Source organism: Hypanus sabinus, chromosome 8, assembly GCF_030144855.1.
Source record: "Hypanus sabinus isolate sHypSab1 chromosome 8, sHypSab1.hap1, whole genome shotgun sequence".
NCBI lineage: Eukaryota > Metazoa > Chordata > Chondrichthyes > Myliobatiformes > Dasyatidae > Hypanus > Hypanus sabinus.
The window spans coordinates 117,049,322-117,072,194 of record NC_082713.1 but is presented as its reverse complement, the minus strand read 5'-3'; the positions used below and the strand labels follow the sequence as shown (position 1 = coordinate 117,072,194).

General features: G+C 39.9%; 1 protein-coding gene across 2 annotated transcripts in view; it reads left to right on the top strand.

Moving 5' to 3' along the window:
* The first annotated feature begins 410 nt into the window (after positions 1-410).
* Positions 411-22,873, top strand: part of ccdc107 (coiled-coil domain containing 107) — a 29,569-nt gene continuing 7,106 nt past the window's right edge. Inside the window, exons 1-4 of one of the 2 annotated variants that reach the window (XM_059977680.1) lie at positions 411-558; positions 5,706-5,908; positions 7,973-8,045; positions 18,198-18,288. In XM_059977680.1, the coding sequence (XP_059833663.1) occupies positions 552-558; positions 5,706-5,908; positions 7,973-8,045; positions 18,198-18,288 (374 nt within the window). In that variant the 5' untranslated portion in view covers positions 411-551. Of the gene's footprint in view, positions 559-670; positions 1,421-5,705; positions 5,909-7,972; positions 8,046-18,197; positions 18,289-22,873 lie in introns of those variants that run through there. The other variant, XM_059977678.1, reaches the window with a different exon arrangement.

Below are 22,873 nucleotides of genomic sequence, written 5' to 3'. Positions count from 1 at the left end.
CTGTGCTTTCTTTGTAATTGCATGTATGTGCCGGGTCCAGGATAGGTCCTCTGAAACGACAGTACAAAGGAATTTAAAGTTACTGACTCTCTCCAGCTTGGATCTCCTGATGAAATCTGATGGATCTCTCTGACGGTGGTGTCTGAAAAGAGGATGCTGTCCAAGTTGCATGCCATCTTGGACAATGACTCCCATCCACTCCATAATGTACTGGTTAGGCACAGGAGTACATTCAGCCAGAGACTCATTCCACCGAGATGTAACACTGAGCGTCATAGGAAGTCATTCCTGCCTGTGGCCATCAAACTTTACAACTCCTCCCTCGGAGTGTCAGACACCCTGAGCCAATAGGCTGGTCCTGGACTTATTTCTACTTGGCATAATTTACTTATTATTTAATTATTTGTGGTTCTATATTTCTACACCATTCTTGGTTGGTGCAACTGTAAAGAAACCCAATTCCCCTCGGGTTCATTAAAGTATGTCTGTCTGTCTGAAAACTGGCATTTCTCCTCCTGAAGTGAAGATTGGCAGAGGGAAGGGAGAACCAGATGGCAGGTAATAGGTGAATCCAAATGAGGGGGAAAGTAGGTGGGGATGGTGAGAATCTGGGAGGTGCTAGGCAGAACGGGTAAAGGACGAAAGAAGAAGCAATCTAATAGGAGTGGGACAATGGATTAGATTAGTTTAGCTTTATTTGTCACGTATACATTGAAACGCAGTGGAATGTTTTGTTTTGTGTCACATCAAATCAGCCAGGATTGTGCTGGGCAACTGTCACCAAAGGGAAGGAGGGTGGGAACCTCAGGGAGGTGATGGGCAGGTAGCGAGAAGGGGTAACTCCGAGTAAATCCCTCTGCTCTGGGTGTACGAGTAAACAAGTCAGAGACACGAGAGATTCTGCAAATGCTGTAAATCTTGAGCAACACGCACAAAATGCTGGAGGAATTCAGCAAGTCAGACAGCAGCTAAGAAAGGGAATAAGCAGTTGGCGTTTGGACTGAGACGCTTCATCTAAATATGTCCTGACGAAGGCTCCTAACCGAAACGTCGACTGTTTATCAGCCCACATGAATACTGCCTGACTTGCTGAATTCACGAAGCACGATTACTCCATTCAGGTGTATTCACCGTTCGCGTTTCGAGCAGTGGGTACGGGAGAGGCGTCTCGCCCTCCGTAGAGCGGGCGGCAACCGAAAGGAGTTGGTGCTGATCGAGCAGCCGTGGCCGGCGGGCTCTCCCCACGCTAGGCCGGGGCGTGACTCGGGCCTCCTCAGCGAAATGACGTTGGCGCAGCAGACGGCGCTGGCCGTGTGCCTCTTCGTCTGTGCGTTTGTGGTGGTGCCGAGGATATTGCTTGGGCCGGGCGGAGGGAAGGAGACGGCGGCGCGGTTGTCGGGAACGGGGCCCCGGAACCCAGGTAGGAGCGTCGTGGAGGGGAGGGGCGGGGCCTTGATGTCGGGAAGATCTGACCCGGGGAGGGGGTGGGTGCAGTACTTGAATAGGTGTGCACGATACCCCGGCGTGTAGGGAGTTTACAGAGAATGGTGCAAAAACAAATTTAAAACTGCCAGTGAGTGGCAGTTCTGTGGATGAAAACGACTTGTTAACGAGAGAGGTCAAAGTGGCCTGACTGGTTCAAACTGACATTGGTGTGCAGAGGGACATCTGAAGTGGATGGACGTACACTCAGTGGCCACTTTACTAGGTTCAGGAGGCTGCTGAGTGTATGTTTATGGTCGTCTGCTGTGTATTTTAGCAGTTCTTAAGTTTGTTGATAGCTTCACTGGAACTCTGCATGTTCTGAAACTCTGTAAGTGTCTTCTCACTATGCCTGCTGTTTTTTTAGTTGTGTGGCCTCTATTTTCTCTTCACTAGCTTACTCCTTTTCTCCACCAAAGGTACATTTTATTTCTCTTTAGCCTCATTTCCTCTGGCTAGAGTTCAAGTAGCAGTGTTTGGTGAGTTGAGAGTTAACTCAAGCACATATTCCAGTAAAGTTGTCAGGATGAAAGATGTAACGGTTGGCTTAATTTCTCCCTTCCCCATCAAAGCATACCGTCAAATCAATCAAATCAAATCAAGTTTAATTATCATTCAAACCATACTCGAATGAGACAGCTTTCCTCTGGGGCCAAGGTGCATTGCTTACATTCAAAATGGAGAGGGAACACATGGTTACAGAAGAGAAAAAAACGTGTAGTCCAAATCCCTGAGCAAATTGATGCTACAACTCCTGGCAAACCAGGCTGTCATTCCACTGGTTCAGAGTGATAACAACTATGAATACAGCATGCATAGATGCTGCCTCACATGTGCTGAGCTTCCCCCAGCTTTTTGTGTATATCTTCCAAACTTAGATTTTTATAACTGTTGTGGGCTGCACTATGGCTCAAGGCAACTTGTGTTAATAAATGTGATTAGGCAAGGGTCATCGACCTTTTTGCACCGTGGACTGGTTTAATATTGACAATATTCTTGCAGACCAGCCGACGGGGGGGGGGGGGGGGGGGGGGGGGGGGGGGGGGGGGGGGGGGGGGTAGGGTGTTAATCATGACGAGAATATAGGTAGTAAGTCAACTATAAGTCACTTATAATTGGCTAATACACTCAATTTTGTTTCTAAAAGGGTTTATCTAACAAATTTAATATTAAACACACAGTGCATATCTTCCTCACATGAATATAGGGATGTCAATTATAACTCACTTATAAGTAAATAGCATAATAACATTTTAAGTAATGTTTGTTTATTATACACATAGCGCATACTTTCCTTGTATGAACATATAAAATCATTGCAACACACCAGTGAGAGGATATGGTAAGGGCCCGAGGTCCCCGTACCGGGGCCGCGGCGGTCACAGTCCAGAGAAAATGAACGACTGAGCAAGGAGTGCGTCAGGGCACCACCCCCACCCCCCCCCCCATGGGTAGGTAGGATCTATCAGCCAACAAAAATTTGGCTCGAGGGTTGACTTTCAGTAGATCGCAGCGAGGTAGCTGTTCTGCTACTTATGAAACCCTGAGCCTGAATTAGGTCGTCTACAAATATTTTAGCACCGGGTTCCCCTGAACATTCGGTGTGCTAAAAGGTGTGCCCATCTGTCCGCGCTCCGGGCCAGTTGCAACGGCACTTCTTGCTGGTCGCACCAGCTGGCCGTTTACCCGAAGCCAACCGGTGATCCCTGGCATGAGGGTATCTGCGTGTAGCCGTGTGGGTAATGACTTAGCGTGCGTAATGACCTTGCGTGCGTTCAAGTTCAACAGTGGGCGTGACAGGGAATGAGGAAAGGTGCAGCTGACTCATATCGTTTCATATGGCCAAATCATATTGTTTTCTCGCGCCTGGAAGCACATGATTTGCGGCCCAGTGGTTGGGGACCTCTGTGATTAGATACCAAGCATAATGGGGAAAATATGTACTTCATGAAGTATGCCATTGAGGTATTTTCCCAGATGTGATATGATCCAAGCACTAACCTCTCTGATTTGAGCAATAGTATAGGTTCAAGTGTTAGACGGGAATCCACAGAAATCTGCTCATTTCAGATTTGTTTAACCTTGAGGTGGACTTACTTGAAATTCAGTCATCCTCTGAAATTCTGTTCTCTTAATCAAAATTTTCTGCCTTGTCCCCAACCCCGTTAAAGTTTTCTCTTTAAAGCATTTGTCCATTTTCTTTTTCAGTGTTAATATAGATTATGCTGTTAGCTTTGCTTTTGCATTTGCTATTTTGCATAACCACAGAAGATTCAAGATTACTTAGTGTTCATTGTTACTCTGGATCTGATGCAGCACAAGAAAAAACCACAAAAAGATAAAGAACGCAAGAAAAAATACACAATAAATATATATACGTATGATAGCTTATATACTTTGATTGTATGTCCATAAAGTGACATTAGGCACAGGAGCATTTGTGCATAAGGTGACTGACAGGAAATGATAAAGTTGTGGTGATTGGGGTGTGGAAGGGTGGGTTAGTGGGTGGAGTTGTTGATCAGACTTGCTGCATGGGGAAAATAACTTTTTGAGTGAATGCTATGTAACCTTCTCCCTGATTGGATTGGGACAAACAGTCCATGAGCAGGGCAGATAATATTACTGCCTCTTTTCTGGCACCTTTCATGAATGTGTAGGTGGGTTGGTGCTGGGGAGTTTTGACTGCCCGTTATAGAGCCTTCCTGTCTGTCTAAGTGCAGTTTCTGTACCATGCAATAATGCAGATTACTAGGATGCTCTCTACTGCAACATCTGTAGAATGTTGTGAATTTTGATGTGCATAGTCCAGCTCTCTTCAGTCTCCTCAGAAAGTGGAGGCATTGGTGAGATTTTCTGCTTGTATAGAATGTGCTTTGGAGCAGTGAGGTTGTGCAAGATGTGCAGGAGTCTGATACTGCTCTCAGTTTCCACTGTTGTGCCACCAATGTAAATGGGTGTGAGCGTTGCAAGTTCTACTGATAATCTTCTCCCTTGTTGACTTTGAATAAAAGATTATTTGTCTGGCACCTGGCTTCCAGCTCTTCCACCTTCTCTGGGTCATCGCATAATTGTTGATGAGCCCCACTATGTCGTGTCATCAGTGAACTTGACAATATGATTACTCAGTACTGTGTGAGCAGAGTGCACAGGAATGGGCTCAGCATACAGCTCTGGGGGGCACCCCTGAGTTGGGGATGATGGGGAGGGAGGAGCAGTATCTGAGGTCTGTTCTTTAGGAGGTTCAAGACCCAGATGCACAGTGGTGTGTTGAGACTGAGGAGTAGGAGTTTATTCACCAAGGTCCATGGGTCAGTGGTGTTGAATAAGACCATAAGACATAGGAACAGATTTAGGCCACTCAGCCTATTGAATGCCAAACTGAAATCCAGGAACAGCATTCTGACGTAAGTGTCCTTGTTTTCTGGGTGTGTCAGGGCTGGTGAATGACATGCTATGGCCTCTGTTGTAGAGTGGTTCTAGAAGGGGCAAAAATAAATTTAATCCTTCATCCTTCTGGAGGCTTCTGTACCTCTTTCCTGATGGTAACAATGAGAAGAGGGTATGTCCTGGGTGATGGGGGTATTTAGTAATGGACACCACCTTTCTGAGGCACTGCCTGTCAAAGATGTCTTGGATACTTTGGAGGCTAAAACACCCTTTGTTTCAATGAAATCTCAGTTTTTGCATTTTTTTTACAATAAAGTATTAGAATTTTAAGAGTGGCATATTTTCCTCTGTATAACTGTAAGGCAAAGTAGCAGAGCTAGGCCCTTCAGCCCATTAAGTGTACTCTGCCTTCCGATCACGGCTGATTTATTACCCCTCTCAAACCCATTCTCCTGCCTTCTCCCCTTAATCTTTGGTGCACTTACTTATTGAAACCTATTAAGCTCCACTTTAAATATACGTAATGACTTGGCCTGCACAGTTGTCTATGCCAATGAATTTCACAGATTCACTATTTTCTGGCTAAAGAAATTCCTCCTCATTTCTGTTCTAAAGGGTCATCGTTGTATCTGAGGCTGTACCCTCTTGTCCTAATGTACAGGAGAGATCCTTATCACGTTCACTCTCTCTTTTGTGTTTTAAATAGTTATTGCGTGCATTGTATGGCTGAGTTTGGCTTGTTTTGTGTTTGGTATCATTAAGAGTATGGAGTATTGTGTAATGGTGACTGAATTTGTTTTATTAAAAATCTCTTCATTTGATTGACAATACAGGTTCTGGAAGAGGCCACCCATTGCACACGAATTCTGAATCAACTGGTCCCAAAGGACAACCTAATCTCAGGATGCAGCATATGAGAAATCAGAAAGAATTAAATGCTGACATGGCTCGAGGCAGAAACAAAGGCTTCATTTTCCAGTTATTGCCACTTTACGCAATAAGCATAGGTGCGTACGCTGTTTACAAACTCATGCAGGTAAGTGCGCTACTAGTACACAAGACTGGAAACTTTGACACTGAATTTGCCAAGATAGCACACCCAGAATGCTGGAGAAACTCAGCAGCTCAGGCAGCATCTATAGAAAGGAATGAAGAGCTGACATTTCAGGTCCTGACGAAGGGTCTCGGCCTAAAATGTCAACTCTTTATTTCTTTCCATGGATACTGGCTGACCTGCTAAGTTCCTCTAGCATTTTATGTGTGTTGGTCTGGATTTCCAGCATTTACAGAATCTCTTATGTTTTAAATTTGTCAAGGTGTTGTTTTTTATTCATTCCTTAAGAGGCCATTGCTGGCTGGTTGTGTCTAAATGCCTTTGAACTCAGTCCTTTGCCAGGTCAGTTCAGAAAACATTTTTAAAAAATCAACCACCTTACAGTGGGTATGAAGCCACTTGTAAGTCCGACTGGGTGGAAACTGCAGATTCCTGAAGGACGTGAGTGAAATAATTTAATGACTGGCTTCATTATCACCAAGATTGATAGCAGTGTTTTAATGCAGAATTACTCAATTACATAAATTCCCCTTATTTTCCCCTTAAACATTTTACCTTTCACTCTTAACCCATAATCTCTAGTTCTAGTTTCACCTAACCTCTGGAGAAAGGTTGATTACATTTACCCTATCTATACCCCTCACAATTTTGTATATCTTTATCAAATCTCCCCCTATTCTCTTACACTGTAAGCAATAAGGTCTTAACATACTCAACATTTCCTTATAATTCAGGTCCCTAAGTCCAGCAACATTCTTGTAAATTTTCTCTGCACTCTTTCACTCTTTTAGTATCTTTCCTGTAAGTAGATGGCCAGAGCTGCACATAATACTCCAATTTAGGCCTCACCAACATCTTGTACAACTTCAGCATTACATCCCAATCCTCTACGCAATGCATTGATTTGTGAAGGCCAATGTGCTAAAAATGCTCTTTACGACTTCTTAAGGTATCTGGCCTAGTCTGATAACTACAACTCAAATATATCTATAGTGGTGTAAAAATGCATAAAAATTAATTTTATTTTTCACACGTACATTGAAGTATTCAGCAAAATGCGTTGGTATGCGTCAATAACCAACACATTCCAAGGATTGTGCTGGGTGGGGGAATCACGCAAGAGTTGCCATGCAACTGGTGCCAGTATTGCAAACCCACAACTTGCTAACCCTAACTCGTATGTCTTTGTATTGTGGGAGGAAATGAGAGCAACTGGAGGAAACCCATGTGGTCACAGGTACAACATACAAACTCCTTGCAGACCTCTGCAGAAATTAAAAATAGATTGCAAATGCGGGTGCTATAATGGGTTATGCTAACCACCACACTACTGTGCCTATCAGAGAATGCTTACTTTCTGTAGAGATATTGATCCTGAAAAGGTTTAAAATTTTGCTGTAGTACAGAGAGGATTCAAAGATGAACACGTAACATTTTTACCTTTTAGCCATATCTTCCGATGAATGCTTCTGATTGGTATTGTTTAATTTCCTGTACTAGACATTGAAAATACTGTAGTTTTCAAATAAAGTAATCCACACTGTTAAAAGAAGGAAAATCTCACTATTGATATACTAATTTGCACATCTTCAGAATATCAGTGTGTGGTAATTATTTATTGAAGTGTGGTCGCATGTAGCTAGGCTAGACATAGTAATAGGTATTGAGGTAGATGATCAGTTTATCATTTTCTAGTGATATTACTTGAGAAATAGAGGTTGACCTGGACACCAGGGGGATTCCACTTCAAAGCATGCATTGGGTCTTCTGAGTCTACGTCTATGAACCTTCACTTGAGATCTCATGTAGCGGTGTTACACTTGGTTATCAGCAAGGATACATGCTTTTGTCATTTCATTGTATGTTTTGATGTACCTGTGATAAATAAATCTGAATCTTTGATGATCAGCCCACATTTTACAGATAATGGAATTTAGAATTTACTGCTTATGATAATCAAACATCTATTGCTCTAGTTTTTAAAAGATTTCCTTAGAACTACTATCAACCACTGTTTGTGCTGTTTTTTTTCCCCTGCATTTTTAGGTAAAGTTCAAAGAGAATGAAAAATTAAATAATGAAAAAAAGAAAGAGGTTGAAGATAAAAAGAAAAATACAGGTACCTGTCTAAGTTATTGATGCTGGTAATTTTATATTGAGTAGTGGATAATCAAAGTTGAGAATTTTAGAAAGGTTGTGATAAATAATAATTGTAAATGCACAATCACCACTCAAATTCTCCAAATCACATGTTTCCCTGACTTGGATATAAGACCCTTAGAAATAGGAGCAGGAGTAGGCCATCTGGCCCGTCGAGCCTGCTCTGCCATGCAATAAGATCATGGCCGATCTGGCCATGGACTCATTTCCATCTACCTGCCTTTTCCCCTTAACCTTTAATTCCCCCACTATGCAAAAGTCTATCCAACCTTGTCTTAAATATATTTGCTGAGGTAGCCTCCACAGCTTCATTGGGCAGAGAATTCCATAGATTCACCATTCTCTGGGAAAAGCAGTTCCTCCTCATCTCCATCCTAAATCTACTCCCCTGAATCTTGAGCCTATGTTCCCTAGTTATAGTCTCACCTACCAGTGGAAACAACTTTCCTGCCTCTATCTTACCTATCCCTTGAATAATTTTATATGTTTCTATAAGATCTCCCCTTATTCTTCTGAATTCCAGCGAGTACAGTCCCAGATGACTCAATCTCTCCTCACAGTCTAACCCCCCCCTCATCTCTGGAATCAACCGGGTGAACCTCCTCTGCAAAGCCAGTATGTCCTTCCTCAAGCAAGGAGATCAGAACTGCACACAGTACTCCAGGTGTGGCCTCACCAGACACCTGTACAGTTGCAGCATAACCTCCCTGCTCTTAAATTTAATCCCCCTCGCAATGAAGGCCAACATTCCATTTGCCTTCCTGATAGCCTGCTGCACCTGCAAATTAACTTTTTGTGATTCATGCACGAGCACTCCCAAGTCCCTCTGCACAGCAGCATACTGCAATTTTTTACCATTTAAATAATAATCTGCTCTTTCATTTTTCCTTCCAAAGTGGATGACCTCACATTTACCAACATTGTACTCCATCTGCCAGACCCTTGCCCACTTACTTAACCTATCCACATCTCTCTGCAGACTCTCCGTACCTTCTGCACAATTTGTTTTTCCACTGAATTTAGATACAAGCAAACTTAGATATACTGCACTCAGTCCCTTCTTCCAGATTGTTGATGTATATCATTTTTGTCATAGTCACTGGAGTAGGAACATGAAACTTTCTATTTAATCATAAACACAAAGCAACACACATGAAATGCTGGAGGAACTCAATAGGTCAGGCATCATGTATAGAATTGAATAAGCAGTGAACTTTTCGGGCCAAGACCCTTCTTCGGGACAGGAAAAGAAGGGGGAAGGAGGCAGAATAAGGCTTTTGGGGAGGAGGGGATGAAGTAAGAAACGGGGAGCTGTTAAGTGGAAAAGGTTAATGGCTGGAGAAGAAGGAATATGATGGGAGAGGAGAGTGGACCATTGGAGAAAGGGAAGGACGAGGGGCACCAGGGAGAGGTGATAGGCAGGTTGGGAGAGAAGAGGTAAGAAGGGAGCCAGAGTGAGAAATTGAAGAAGGAAGGCGAAACAGGAAAATTGATGTTGGAGAAATTGATGTTCATGCCATCAGGTTGGAGGCTGTTTACTGCCTCTGTGGAAGCAGTGGTATGTGCTGGATTTTAAATGATTGCTTTTGAAGGTGTGTATTAAATAAATGAATTATACCTCTAGAGATATATGTATACATCCCAGGCAGAATTATTGGATATTGCAAAGTGGGTGGGGAGGGGGGTGGACCTTTGTATCTCCTGTATTCCCCTGCTCCACATTAGACCATAAAACATTGGAGCAGAATTAGGCCATTTGACCCACTGAGTCTACTATACCATTCCATCACGGCTGATTTATTATCCCTGTCAACCCCCATTCCCTGGCCTTTATTCCTGTAACCTATCAGTCACCACTTTAAATGTACTCAATGACTTGGTCCACAGCCTCTTTGGTGAAGAATTCCACAGGTTCACCTAAAGTTCAAAGTACACATGTCACCATATACAACCCTGAGATTCATCATTTTGCATTCACAATAAGTACAAGAAACACAATAGAATCAATGAAAGACTGCACCCAACAGGACAGGCAAACTACCAATGTGTAAAAGACAATAAACCGTAAATACAAAAAGAAATAAATAATAATAGGGGACGTCACATGATGACTTAGGATCGAGACGTGGAAATCCAGCTCTCCCGTAAAAACCAATAAAGCAAAGTTTAAGTGAAGAAGAGTTAATAAATACCTTCTAGAAACTACTTATAAACAATTCAGGACTATCTTTAGATATGCCTCCTAAACAGAAATAGAAGAGAATTACTACTTTGAAGACAGCGCGAGTTGGCGGGGAAAGAGGCCCGGCTGTTTTGGCGGAGCCTCGTACTCAAGTTGGATCTCTTCCTGGCGAAGTACTTGCCCCCTCCGATGGTGCAGGGCAGGAGGCTGCGGCAACATCAACGGTCTCTAAGAAGAAACAGCGGGAGCTGCGCATGCGTGAAGAAACGACTATGCACAAACAGGTACAAACAGAACTATAAGTTCCAACTGCGACTGGAAGTGAAAATGAAAGTGAATCAGAAGTAGAATCAGACTCTCTGGAAAACACAAATGAAGAAATAGATGAAGAAGAACAAGAACAGGAGGAAATTGAAGGTGGAAAACTTTTTGGAGACATAAGAAAAGTCCTGATACAAATAATGCATGAATTAAGAGTAATAAAAACAGATATTAGAAATGTAAAGATTGTGCTTGATAAGGTGGTGGAAAAACAAAAGAAAATGGATAAGAAAGTTAAAAAGTTGGAAGAAAAAAATGGGAGACAACACTGAAAGAATCGACAAGATGGAAGATAATATCCTTGCCTGGGACATCAGAAAGAAAACGGTTGTTGGAAAAAGTAGATGTGCTTGAAAATTTCAGCAGAGGAAACAATATTAAGATTATTGGTCTTAAAGAAGGTATAGAGGGAGAAGATTCAATAAAATTCTTTCAAAAATGGATCCCAGAAATCTTGGAAATGGAAGAGGGAAGTCAGTTAATTGAAATCGAAAGGGCTCATAAAGCTTTAAGACCAAAGCCCCAACAAGATCAAAATCCACGTTCAATCTTGACAAAGTGTTTAAGATATCAAGATAAAGAAAAGATCTTGAAGGCAGCTGCTCAAGGTGCTAGAAAGAGAAATGGGCCATTGATGATAGAAGGGAAAAGAGTTCTTTTTTTGTCCTGATAATAAGTTACGACCTTTTGAAGAGGCAGAAGGAATTTAATTCAGTGAAAAACATCTTATGGGAAAAGGGTTATAAATTGATATTGAGTTACCCAGCAACACTGATAATTTTTTTGGATGACGAAGAAAGAAGATTTTTTACTGATCATCAGAAAGCAGAGGAGTTTGCACAAGAACTTCCTAATATTCGCGAGATGTGGTAAAGAATTATGGAAATGAAATGGGTTAAAGATGAAGACTGAGATAGGGATCGGATTTGATGGACATTTATGAGTAGAAGAACATACAATCATACTTTAAGTATATGATAGAAGGGGAACAAGATAAAAAAAATTGAGAAATATTAATTGGGAGTAGAGATATTATTTTTTTTTCTTCTTCACTTATATATATATATTTTTTGTTACGAGAGAGCTGGAGGAGCTTCTGATAGATTGCTGCAGGATTCACGTGTGTAGTCATGGCGATTGCCATGACCCGTAAAACGGAGGGGGGTAATGTGCTTCTGTTCATTCACAACATTAGTGGGGGGGTATTGTTTTTTTTTATTTACTATCTATCTATCTTCTATTTTTATTTTTTTGCCTGGATGATGGGGGGGGGAGCAACATGGAGAATTTTAAAGAGATTCCCCAAGATATTATGAATGACTAATTTACTCAATTTTTTAAGTTTTACTGTTAATGGGCTTAATGGAACTGTGAAAAGAAAAAGAGGTTTAACACATATTAAGAAAATGAAGGGAGATATAGCTTTTTTGCAGGAAACACATTTAACAGAGACAGAACATCAAAAATTAAAGAGAGATTGGGTTGGATGTGTTATTGCAGCTTCACTTAATTCAAAGTCGAGGGGAGTTGCAATTTTGGTTAATAAAACCTTATCAATTAAAATACAAAATGTACTAATTGATTCTGTGGGGAGATATGTGATTATACGTTGTCAAATCTTTTCGGAATTATGGACTCTTATGAACATTTATGCACCAAATGAAAATGATGCAAAATTCATACAAGAAGCTATTTTGAATTTGGCCAATGCACACGATAAAATATTAATAAGTGGAGATTTGAACTTTTGTTTAGACCCAGTTCTAGATAGGTCAACTAAGGCTGTTACAAAATCAAAAGTAATAAAGCTAACTTTATCATTGATGAAAGACTTAAATTTGATTGATATATGGAGAAGAATTAATCCAACAGAAAGAGATTATTCATTTTATTCAAATAGACATAAAACATTCAAGGATTGATTTTTTCCTATTATCAGTGAATATTCAGGATAGAGTGAAAAGTGTGGAATATAAAGCAAGAATATTGTCAGATCATTCCCCTTTGATAATGACAATGATAATGATGGATAAGGAGGAATTGATTTACAGATGGAGGTTTAATTCAATTTTATTAAAATGTCAAGATTTTTGTGATTTTATGAAAAAACAGATCCAATTTTTTTTGGATACAAACTCATATTCAGTTGATGATAAATTTATACTATGGGATGCGATGAAAGCATATTTGAGGGGTCAGGTAATAAGTTATACTTCTAAAATTAAGAAGGAATATATGGTAGAAATAAATCAATTAGAAAAAGAGATTACAAAATTAGAAAAAGAATCCCAAAGATATATGACAGAAGAAAAATGAAGACAACTTGTCAATAAGAAGTTACAATATAATACACTTCTGATATATCGAACAGAAAAAGTAATTATGAGAACTAAACAGAGATATTACGAATTAGGTGAAAGATCACATAAGATTCTTGCTTGGCAGTTGAAAACAGAGCAGACTTCCAAAACAATAAATGCAATCAGAACAAGTGCAAATAAAATTACTTATAAACCTTTAGAAATTAATGAAACTTTAAAAAAAATTTACTCCATATTATATCAATCAGAATCACAAAATGAAATTGCTGAGATAGACAATTTTTTATCACAAATAACTCTTCCAAAAATGAATTCAGAAGGACAGAAAGGATTAGATATGCCCTTTACATTAAAAGAGGTTGAAGAAGCTTTAGGATCACTTCAGAGTAATAAATTTCCAGGAGAAGATGGTTTTCCGCCTGAATTTTATAAAAAATTTAAAGATTTATTAATTTCTCCCTTTATGGAGTTAATATATCAAGCAGAAGGAACACATAAACTTCCACAATCTTTTTCGACAGCGACCCTAATAGTATTGCCAAAAAAAGATAGAGATCCTTTAAAACCAACATCATATAGACCTATCTCTTCGTTGAATACGGATTATAAAATAATAGCAAAAATTTTATCTAATAGACCATTTAAATATTTACCAAAATTAATACATATGGATCAAACAGGTTTTATTAAAAATAGACAATCGGAGGATAATGTAACTCGGTTACTTAGCATAATTCATCTGGCACAAAAGAAGGAGGAAATGAGTGTGGCAGTTGCTTTGGGTGCAGGAAAAGCATTTGATAGATTGAAATGGGACTTTTTATTTAAGGTATTGGAAAAATATGGGTTAGGAAAATCTTTTATAAAATGAATTAAAACCTTAAATACTAGTCCCAAAGCTAAAGTAGTGACAAATGGTCAAATTTCAACATCATTCCAGTTAACAAGGTCAACTAGACAAGGCTGTCCATTATCACCTGTCCTATTTGTATTGGGGATAGAACCATTAACTGAATTAATTAGAACCGATCCAGATATTGTGTGCTTCAGAGTTAACCAGGAGGGATATAAGATTAATTTATTTGCTAATGATGTTTTGATTTATTTAACAAACCCATTGCATTTGTTGCATAAATTATCTTTTAGATTGGAAGAATATGGGAAAATATCAGGGTATAAAGTAAACTGGGATAAAAGTGAAATTTTACCCCTTACTAAAGGAGATTATAGTCAATGTCGATTAGTAACTCAATTTAGATGGCCGACAAATGGTATAAAATACTTAGGTATAAGAGTCGATAATGATATAAAGAATTTATATAAATTAAATTATTTGCCATTATTGAAAAATATTCAAGAAGATCTTGATAAATGGATGATGTTACCGATAACAGTAGGTAGAGTTAATGCTGTAAAAATGAATATATTTCCTAGATTACAATATTTATTCCAAACATTACCAATACAGCTGCCCCAGAAGTTTTTTCAAGAGTTGAATAAATGTGTGAGGAAGTTTCTTTGGAAAGGTAAGATGTCAAGAATATCGTTGGAAAAATTGACATGTAAGTTTGACCTAGGAGGGTTACAACTCCCAAATTTTAAGAATTATTATAAAGCAAATCAACTTAGATTTATTGCATCTTTTTTTGATGAAGAAAAACCTGCATGGATTAGAATAGAGCTAGATAAGATAGGAGAAAATATACCAGAAGATTTTATATATAAATGGGAATCCAAATGGATACAGGAAAAGAAAGAATCTCTTATATTAAAACATTTGATCGATTTATGGAATAAGGTAAACGTGGATGATGAGATAGAGAAATCTTTATTAGCAAAGAGAACCCTAATACTAAATAGACTTATTCCTTTTACAATGGATGATCAACTTTTACATAACTGGTTTCAAAAAGGGATCAGATATATAGGTGACTGTTTTGAAGGAGGTATATTGATGTCATTTGATAATTAAAGAATAAATATAAAATATCAAATAACATTCTTTTCTGTTATTTTCAATTAAAGGCCTATTTAAGAGATAAACTGGGTCAAACAATGTTAACGCCAAAATCTAATGAAATAGAAACTTTAATTCAAAAAGGAAAAATTAAAAAAATTACGCCTTGTATGTATAACTTGATATAAAAACAGTCAATTAAACCAGGAATTCATAAGTCAAGACAAAAATGGGAAACTGACTTGAATATTAAAATTGATGAAAAAAATTGGTCAAGACTATGTCTTGATAGTATGACAAATACAATAAATGTCCAACTTAGGTTAGTACAATACAATTTTTTACATTAATTATATATTACACCACAAAAAATAAATAGATTAAACCCAAATTTGTCTGACCAATGTTTCTGGTGTAATCAAGAAATCGGTACTTTTTTACACTCTACTTGGTCTTGTTTTAAAATTCAACCTTTTTGGATAAATCTAAGATTTTTATTGGAACAAATTATTGGAATACAACTTCCACATAGCCCAATATTATTTTTATTAGGCGATATTGAAGGGATAATACCGAAACCTAAATTGAATAAATATCAGAAAAAAATTATAAAAATTGCATTGGCAGTAGCCAAAAAAGCTATTGCAGTTACTTGGAAATCAGATTCATACTTAACTATGGACCATTGGAATAATGAAATATATAGCTGCATTCCACTAGAAAAAATTACTTATAATTTAAGAAATGAATATAATATATTTTTGAAAATTTGGTACCCCTATCTACAAAAGATAGGACTAAATATATAGGTCCTTTGAAGATAAAATTATTAATTATTTGGGGAAAAAAAATAAAGATATATACTAAAGTTATTTTGAACTCCAATGAGCTCAGAAGAGCTCATGGGGATCCTCCGGTATCCAGGCAATCCTTTTTTTCTTCTTTTTTTCTTTTTTCTTTTCTTTTTTAGACAGGGATGTTAAGGGGGGAGGGCTAATAGTAATTTTCATTACTCTATTATTCTATTCATTTTATGTAATTCTCTTAAAAATTTAATAAAAATATATAATAATAATAATAATAATAATAATAACTGATATATCCAGTTTAAGATGCCGCTGATGAATCTCAGCGACTTTTGGCTGCTGGCAAATGAAACAAGTACTTTGCTTATCACTCTTTTTCTGACAAGTCACAAGCAATAGTCTGTAACTTCCCTTTGGACTTGGAGGCAACTCGATGTGGCTGAGTGCAAGGAAGATCTGTGGTTCATTTGCTTTAAGCACTGTACCAAATTGGAAAGGTTGGGTACAGTTTAATTGAGCCTGCAGGGTCAAGACCCCAGAGTGTACCGAAGCAATTGAACCCATTGTTTTGAATGAGGATTTAAGTGCTGGGCCAAATCATAAAGGTTGGGCACAGGCTGAATCGAGTCCAGGCTCCAAAACATATCGACGTGAGCGAACCTGCTGTTTGGGTGGCGATTTCAGCGCTGTGCGGAATTGGAAAGATTGGGTATGGGCTGAATCGAGGTGGCGAGGTCCAGGCACCAGAGCATATCGAGGTGACTGAACCCAATGTTTGGATGAAGATTTAAGCGCTGAGTCAAATTGGAAAAGTCGGATACAGGCCGAATCATGATGCCAGAGCTGGTCTAGGTGCCAGAGCATATCGAGGCCACTGAAACCTATGTTTGGATGTCGATTTAGGTGCCGGGACAGATTAAAAACGACAGAGTATCAGGTCCTAAGGTGAGGGACAGGCCAGTTCAGCATGTTGTTCTGTGCTGAGCTATGGATCTTGACTCTCTTGAATCTTGCTCAGCTGAGAAGATCATTGGGGTCTCTCTTCCTGCCATTACAGACATTTACACCACACACTGCACCCACAAGCTAACAGCATTGTGAAGGACCACATGCACCCCTCATACAAACTCTTCTCTCTCCTGCCATCTGGGAAAAGGTACTGAAGCATTTGGGCTCTCGTGACCAGACTGTGCAACAGTTTCTTCCCCCAAGCCATCAGACTCCTCAATACTCAGAGTCTAGACTGACATCTACATCATTTATTATTATATTGAAATTTGTCCTCTACTGTGCCTATTGTCTTGTTTATTATTAATTGTTGTGCTGCCCTGCATTGTTCTGTGCACTTTATGTAGTCCTGTGTAGGTCTGCAGTCTAGTGTAGATTTTTGTGTTGTTTTACGTAGTCTAGTGTAGCCTCGAGTTGTCTCACATAGTCCAGTGTAGTTTTGTGTTGTTTCATGTAGCACCATGGTCCTAGAGGAACGTTGTTTTGTTTTTACTGTGTACTGTACAGGCAGTTTATGGTTGAAACGACAATAAAAAGCGACTTCTCTTGACTCTTTGTGGACTTCAGTTCAGAATGTTATTTGCATCATTTTTCTTTTTTCTCTTTCTGTATCTCAGTTGTTTGGTCTTTTTTTAAATGGGTTCTTTTGGGTTTCTTTGTTTTGTAACTGCCTGCTAGGAGATGAATCTCAAAGCTGTATAAAGTATATATACTTTGATAATAAATGTATAGTACTTTGAACTTTGTATAAACTTTCTAGACTCCTTGAAAGTGAGTCTAAAGGTTGTGGGCACAGTTCAGTGATGGGATGATTGTCTTTGAGTGAAGTTATCCCCTCTGGTTCAAGAACCTGATGGTTGAGGGATAATAGCTGTTCCTGAACGTGGTGGTGTGAATCCTGAGGCTCCTGTATGTTCTTCCTGATGGCCACCCTCTGGCTCAAAAAGTTCCTCCTCAACTCCTTCTATTGTGAGGCTGTGGGTTCTACTAGACTCTCTCACTATAAGAAAACCCTCTCTACATTCACACTTTCTAGGCCTTTCAATATTTGATAGGTTTCAGTTAGATTCCTCCCCCCCCCCCCCCCCCCCTGCCGTTTGGGATTACCTTTACAATTGGCACTGCAAAGTTTGAGGTCAAAAGCCTTTGGAGGGTAATTGAGATAGATAATGCAAGCTGTTCTTGTTAGTGAACATAAGACAGATCAAGATTAGAACATTAGGCCCATTGAGTCTACTGTGCCATTCCACGATGGCTGATTTGTTCTGCCTCTCAACCGCATTCTCCTGTATCGTATGCAACATATGTTCCAAGAATTAACACTTTTGGGGAAGAGAACTGGAACTTTCAAAACTGCACCAAAGCATTAACCCAGATAGTACACATTTCTTCGGAGTTGAACATCAGTGCTTGGCCTGACTTGAAATGAGAATGTTTCCAACAGTGTTTCCAAGAGTTATAAAATAGTACTTGGACTCAGAGCAATGTAGGTAATGAGATGCTTTCTTTGTACTAGAAAATCAGCTTTCTGAGCTGGAGGTGCGTTTGGCACAGACTGAGAAAATGCTGGAGTCGTTAGTGAAAGAGTTGGATCCACTCACCAGTTGGTAAGTCATGGTTGTTTCTGTTCATTCTTCTTGTGCCAAGTGTTTCTTTGATCTTGTGAACTGAATCTTGTTTTGATCCTCTTCGCTGACTACTGTAGCTGCTTCCTTGCTGAGGTTGATTATTCCATTCAATTCAAGTTTAGTTGTCATTCAACCATACATGAATATTCATGAATATGGCCAAATGACACAGCATCAGTCCAAGGTCAAGGTGCTATAAGCACTTTACCAATAGTCACACTCAAAAACATATTCACGAAATGAAAGTCCGGAAGGCCCCCGCCCCACCTCCCCCACCCACGACCGTAGCTTGATGCCCAGTCCTCGCACATACAAGTCAACAAACCGCCCCAACACCCACAGCACATATAAAATATTAGTAAAAATACGATGCAGAATATGAATGTATATAGTCCAGACCTCTCCAGCCCACCTCTATCATCTCTCGACTGGCCCTGATGCCTGCTAGGCGACACCATGGCTTAGAGACCCAGTCCACTAATATACAGACATGTGTAGAATATTAGTAAAAATACAATGACACGGAATATGCACTTATGTAGTCCAGACCTCTCCAGCCCACTGTTATCATCTCTCAACTGGCCCCAACACCCGCTAGGTAATACCACAGTTTAGACACCCAGTCCTTACATATACATATAGAGTATTAATAAAAATACAAGCAGACAAATATTTATGTATATAGTCCAGACTCTTCAGTCCAATAGAAATCTTCAGTTGATCACAACTTCATTGCGCAGCCCCCAGTAGAGCACGACGGCTCAGATGTCTTTTATCCAGCAGCTAAAAAGCAAATGGCCCTGCAACTTGAGGCCTGAGTCCATTGAACACCGCCAAAAAATCTGCAGTCGACCACAACACAGCTTGTCTTCTGCTGAGCAAAACCCTGGGAGGTCAGTAACGTCTTCATTCTGGACGCTGTGCCACACTGCCCCCAGTGAGGTGCAACGGCTTCATCTCCTCACTCTGGTAGCTGCAAGCAGGCGACACAGAGGCTAGGGAACTCCCCCGCCAACCAGCCCTGCTCTCATCCAATCAATCAGCGAATCGAACTTAGAGCATACCAGATTAACAATGTCCAAAGGGGTCTTGTGATTGCAAGAAAAGCGACTATGACAGCCACTCACAAATTCATTGTAAGCCTCCATCAGCTCAGGCAGCAGCACATTGCGCTGCTCCTTCATTATTTCCACCAGTGAGCAACTCGCTGATGGTGTAAGTCTGCAGTACTTTTAAATTCTTAATGTACAGCAGTATTTTGCAATCATAGGAAGTACATTTAAGAAGAACGATAGTGCCTTCTGTTGACCCTGTAGAAGCCACTGCGAGCAGTTGCGTTGCCATCTTGCCGTTACTTATTTGACTGTGTGTCACCTCTTAGAGGGAACTGTGAAACAAATACCTGTTTCCGTGATCTCCTACAGCACCCGCTCTCCTAGTACAATAGATTCATCATTCATTTCTTAACAACAATTTTAAACTTGATCTTAGCTTTTAAAATTTTAGCTTTAAAACTGGCTAGCATCAATTGTCCTTGGTGGAAGAATTCCAGAATTTCTACCATCATTTTTATGCAGGTTTTCTGATATTTGTTTATGTATTGATTGATTCAGTGTGGCCTAATGAACCCGTGATACCAGTTACCCCAAAATATCCAATTAACCTACTAACCTGCCGGTCTTTCGAATATGTCAGGAAAGTGGAGCACCCAGAAGAAACACATGGGGTCATGGGAGAACGTACAAACCCCTTATAGACAGCAGTGGAATTGAACCGGGTAATAGAGGTATGCTAACCACTGCTGCACAACAGTGCACTCCACCACCACCACCACCCCTTCCCCCAGCATATCACTCACCACTCAGTGGAAATTGTTTCTATTTATGCATCACAGAACATCAAAAATTACAGCACAGTACAGGCCTTTTGTCCATGATGTGCCAATCTTTTAACCTACTCTTAATATCTATTGAACACTTCACTCTTACATAGCCCTCCATTTTCCTTTCATGTTTGTGCCTAATTAGGAGGTTCTTAAATCCTCCTAATGCATCTGTAAATTAGTTTCCATTTAATATTCTAATCAAACCTTAGTGATCAAAGTTACAAGAAATATAGCTTTTATGGATTCTAAGAAAAAAGAAGAGTCTCTATGGGTTGAGTTAAAAAATGGCAAAGGTAAAAGGATCCTAATGGCAGTTGTAGACAGGTCTCCAAACAGCTGCCAGGATGTGGATTGCAAATTACAGCAGGAGATAGAAAAGTCATATCAGAAAGTCAATGTCATGTTAATTGTTGGGGATGTTAACATGAAAGTGGATTGGGAAAACCAGGCCAGTACTGAACCTCGAGAGAGAGAGAATTTGTGGAATGTCTAAGGGATGGCTTTTTAGAACAGCTTGTTGTTGAGTCCACTAGGATATTGGCTATGCTGGATTGGGTGTTGTGCAATGATATGGCGGTGATAAGAGGACTTAAGGTTAAGGAACTCCTAGAGAACAGTGATCGCAATATAATCGAGTTCATTTTGAAATTTGAGAGGGAAAAAATAAAATCTAATGTGTCTGTATTTCAGTGGAATAAAGGAAATTACAATAGCATGAGGAGGGAACTGGTCGAAGTTGACTGGAAAGGGACGCTTGCAGAAAGGACAGCAGAGCAGCAATGGCTGGAGTTTCTGCAAAAAATGAAGGAGATATATTCCAAATAAGAAGAAATTTTCAAAGGGAAGAAGGACACTACCGTGGCTGAGAAGTGAAGTCAGAGCCAAACTAAAAGCACAAGAGAGGGCATATAAGGAAGCCAGAGCAAGTGGGAAGATAGAGGATTGGGGAGATTTTAAAAGCTTGCAGAAGGAAACTAAGGTCATTCAGAAGGAAAAGATGAATTATGAGAGGAAGCTGGTGACTAATATCAAAGAAGATATGAAAAGCTTTTTTTAAGTGTATAAAGAATGAAAGAGAGTCGAGGGTAGATATAGGACCAATACAAAATGACGCTGGAGGTATAATAATTCAGAGATTATAATATCTGTTATAAATTATAATATCTATTATAATATAAAGAGATGCAGAGATGGCAGAGGAATTGAATGTGTATTTTGCATCAGTCTTCACAGTGGAAGATGTCTGCAGTATACCGGATATTCAAGAGTGTCAGGGAAGTGAGGTTTGTGCAGTGAAAATTAGGACTGAGGAGGTGCTCAGGAAGCTTAATGGTCTGCGGGTGGATAAGTCTCCTGGACCTGATGGAATGCACCCTTGGGTTCTGAAGGAAGTAGCTGGAGAGATTGTGGAGGTGTTAAAAATGATCTTTCAAGAATTGATAGATTCTGGCATTGTACCAGATGACTGGAAAATTGCAAATGTTACTCCGCTATTTAAGAAGGGTGGAAGGCAGCAGAAAGGAAACTATAGACCTGTTAGCCTGACATCAATGTTTGGGAAATTGTTGAAATTGCTTGTTAGGGATGAGATTACGGTGTACCTGGAGGCACATGACAAGATAGGCCAAAGCCAGGTTGGTTTCCAGAAAGGAAGATCCTGCCTGACAAACCTACTGCAACTCCTTGAGGAAATTGCAAGCAGGGTAGACAAAGGAGATGAAGTAGATGTGGTGTACTTGGATTTTCTGAAGGCCTTTGACAAGGTGCCACACATGAGGCTGCTAAGCAAGATAAGAGTACATGGAATTACAAGGAAGTTACTAGCATGGATGGAGCATTGGCTGGTCGGCAGAAAACAGAGTGAAAATAAAGGGATCTTATTCTGGCTGGCTGCCGGTTTCCAGTGGAGTTCTACAGGGGTTGGTATTGGGACCGTTACTTTTTACGATGTATGTCAGTGATTTGGACTCTGGTATTAAGGGATTTGTGGCTAAGTTTGACGATGATACAAAGATAGGTGGAGGAGTGGTTAGTTTTTTGAGGAAACAGTGAGGCTGCAGAGGGACTGAGATAGTTTAGGGGAATGGGCAAAGAAGTGGCAAATGAAATACAATGTTGGAAAGTGTATGGTCATGCACTTTGGTGGAAGAAATAAACAGGCAGACTATTATTTAGATGGGGAGAGAATTCAAAATGCAGAGATGCAAAGGGACTTGGGAGTCCTTGTGCAAGCTACCCTGAAGGTTAACCTCCGGGTTAAGTTGGTTGTGAAGGAGGCAAATGCAATGTTGGCATTCATTTCTAGAGGGATAGAATATAAGAGTCAGGATGTGATATTGAGGCTCTATAAAGCACTTGTGAGACCAAGTGTGGTATTGTGTGCATTTTTGGGCTCCTTATTTTAGAAAGGATATACTGACATTGGAGAGGGTTCAGAGAAGATTCACGAGAATGATTCCAGGAATGAGAGGGTTACCATATGAGGAACATCTGGCAGCTCTTGGGTTGTATTCCCTGGAGTTCAGGAAAATGAGGGGGGATCTCAGAGAAACATTCCAAATGTTAAAAGGCCTGAACAGATTAGATATGGCAAAGGTATTTCCCATGGTAGGGGTTTCTAGGACAAGAGGGCACGACTTCAGGATTGAAGGACGTCCTTTTAGAACTGAGATGCAGAGA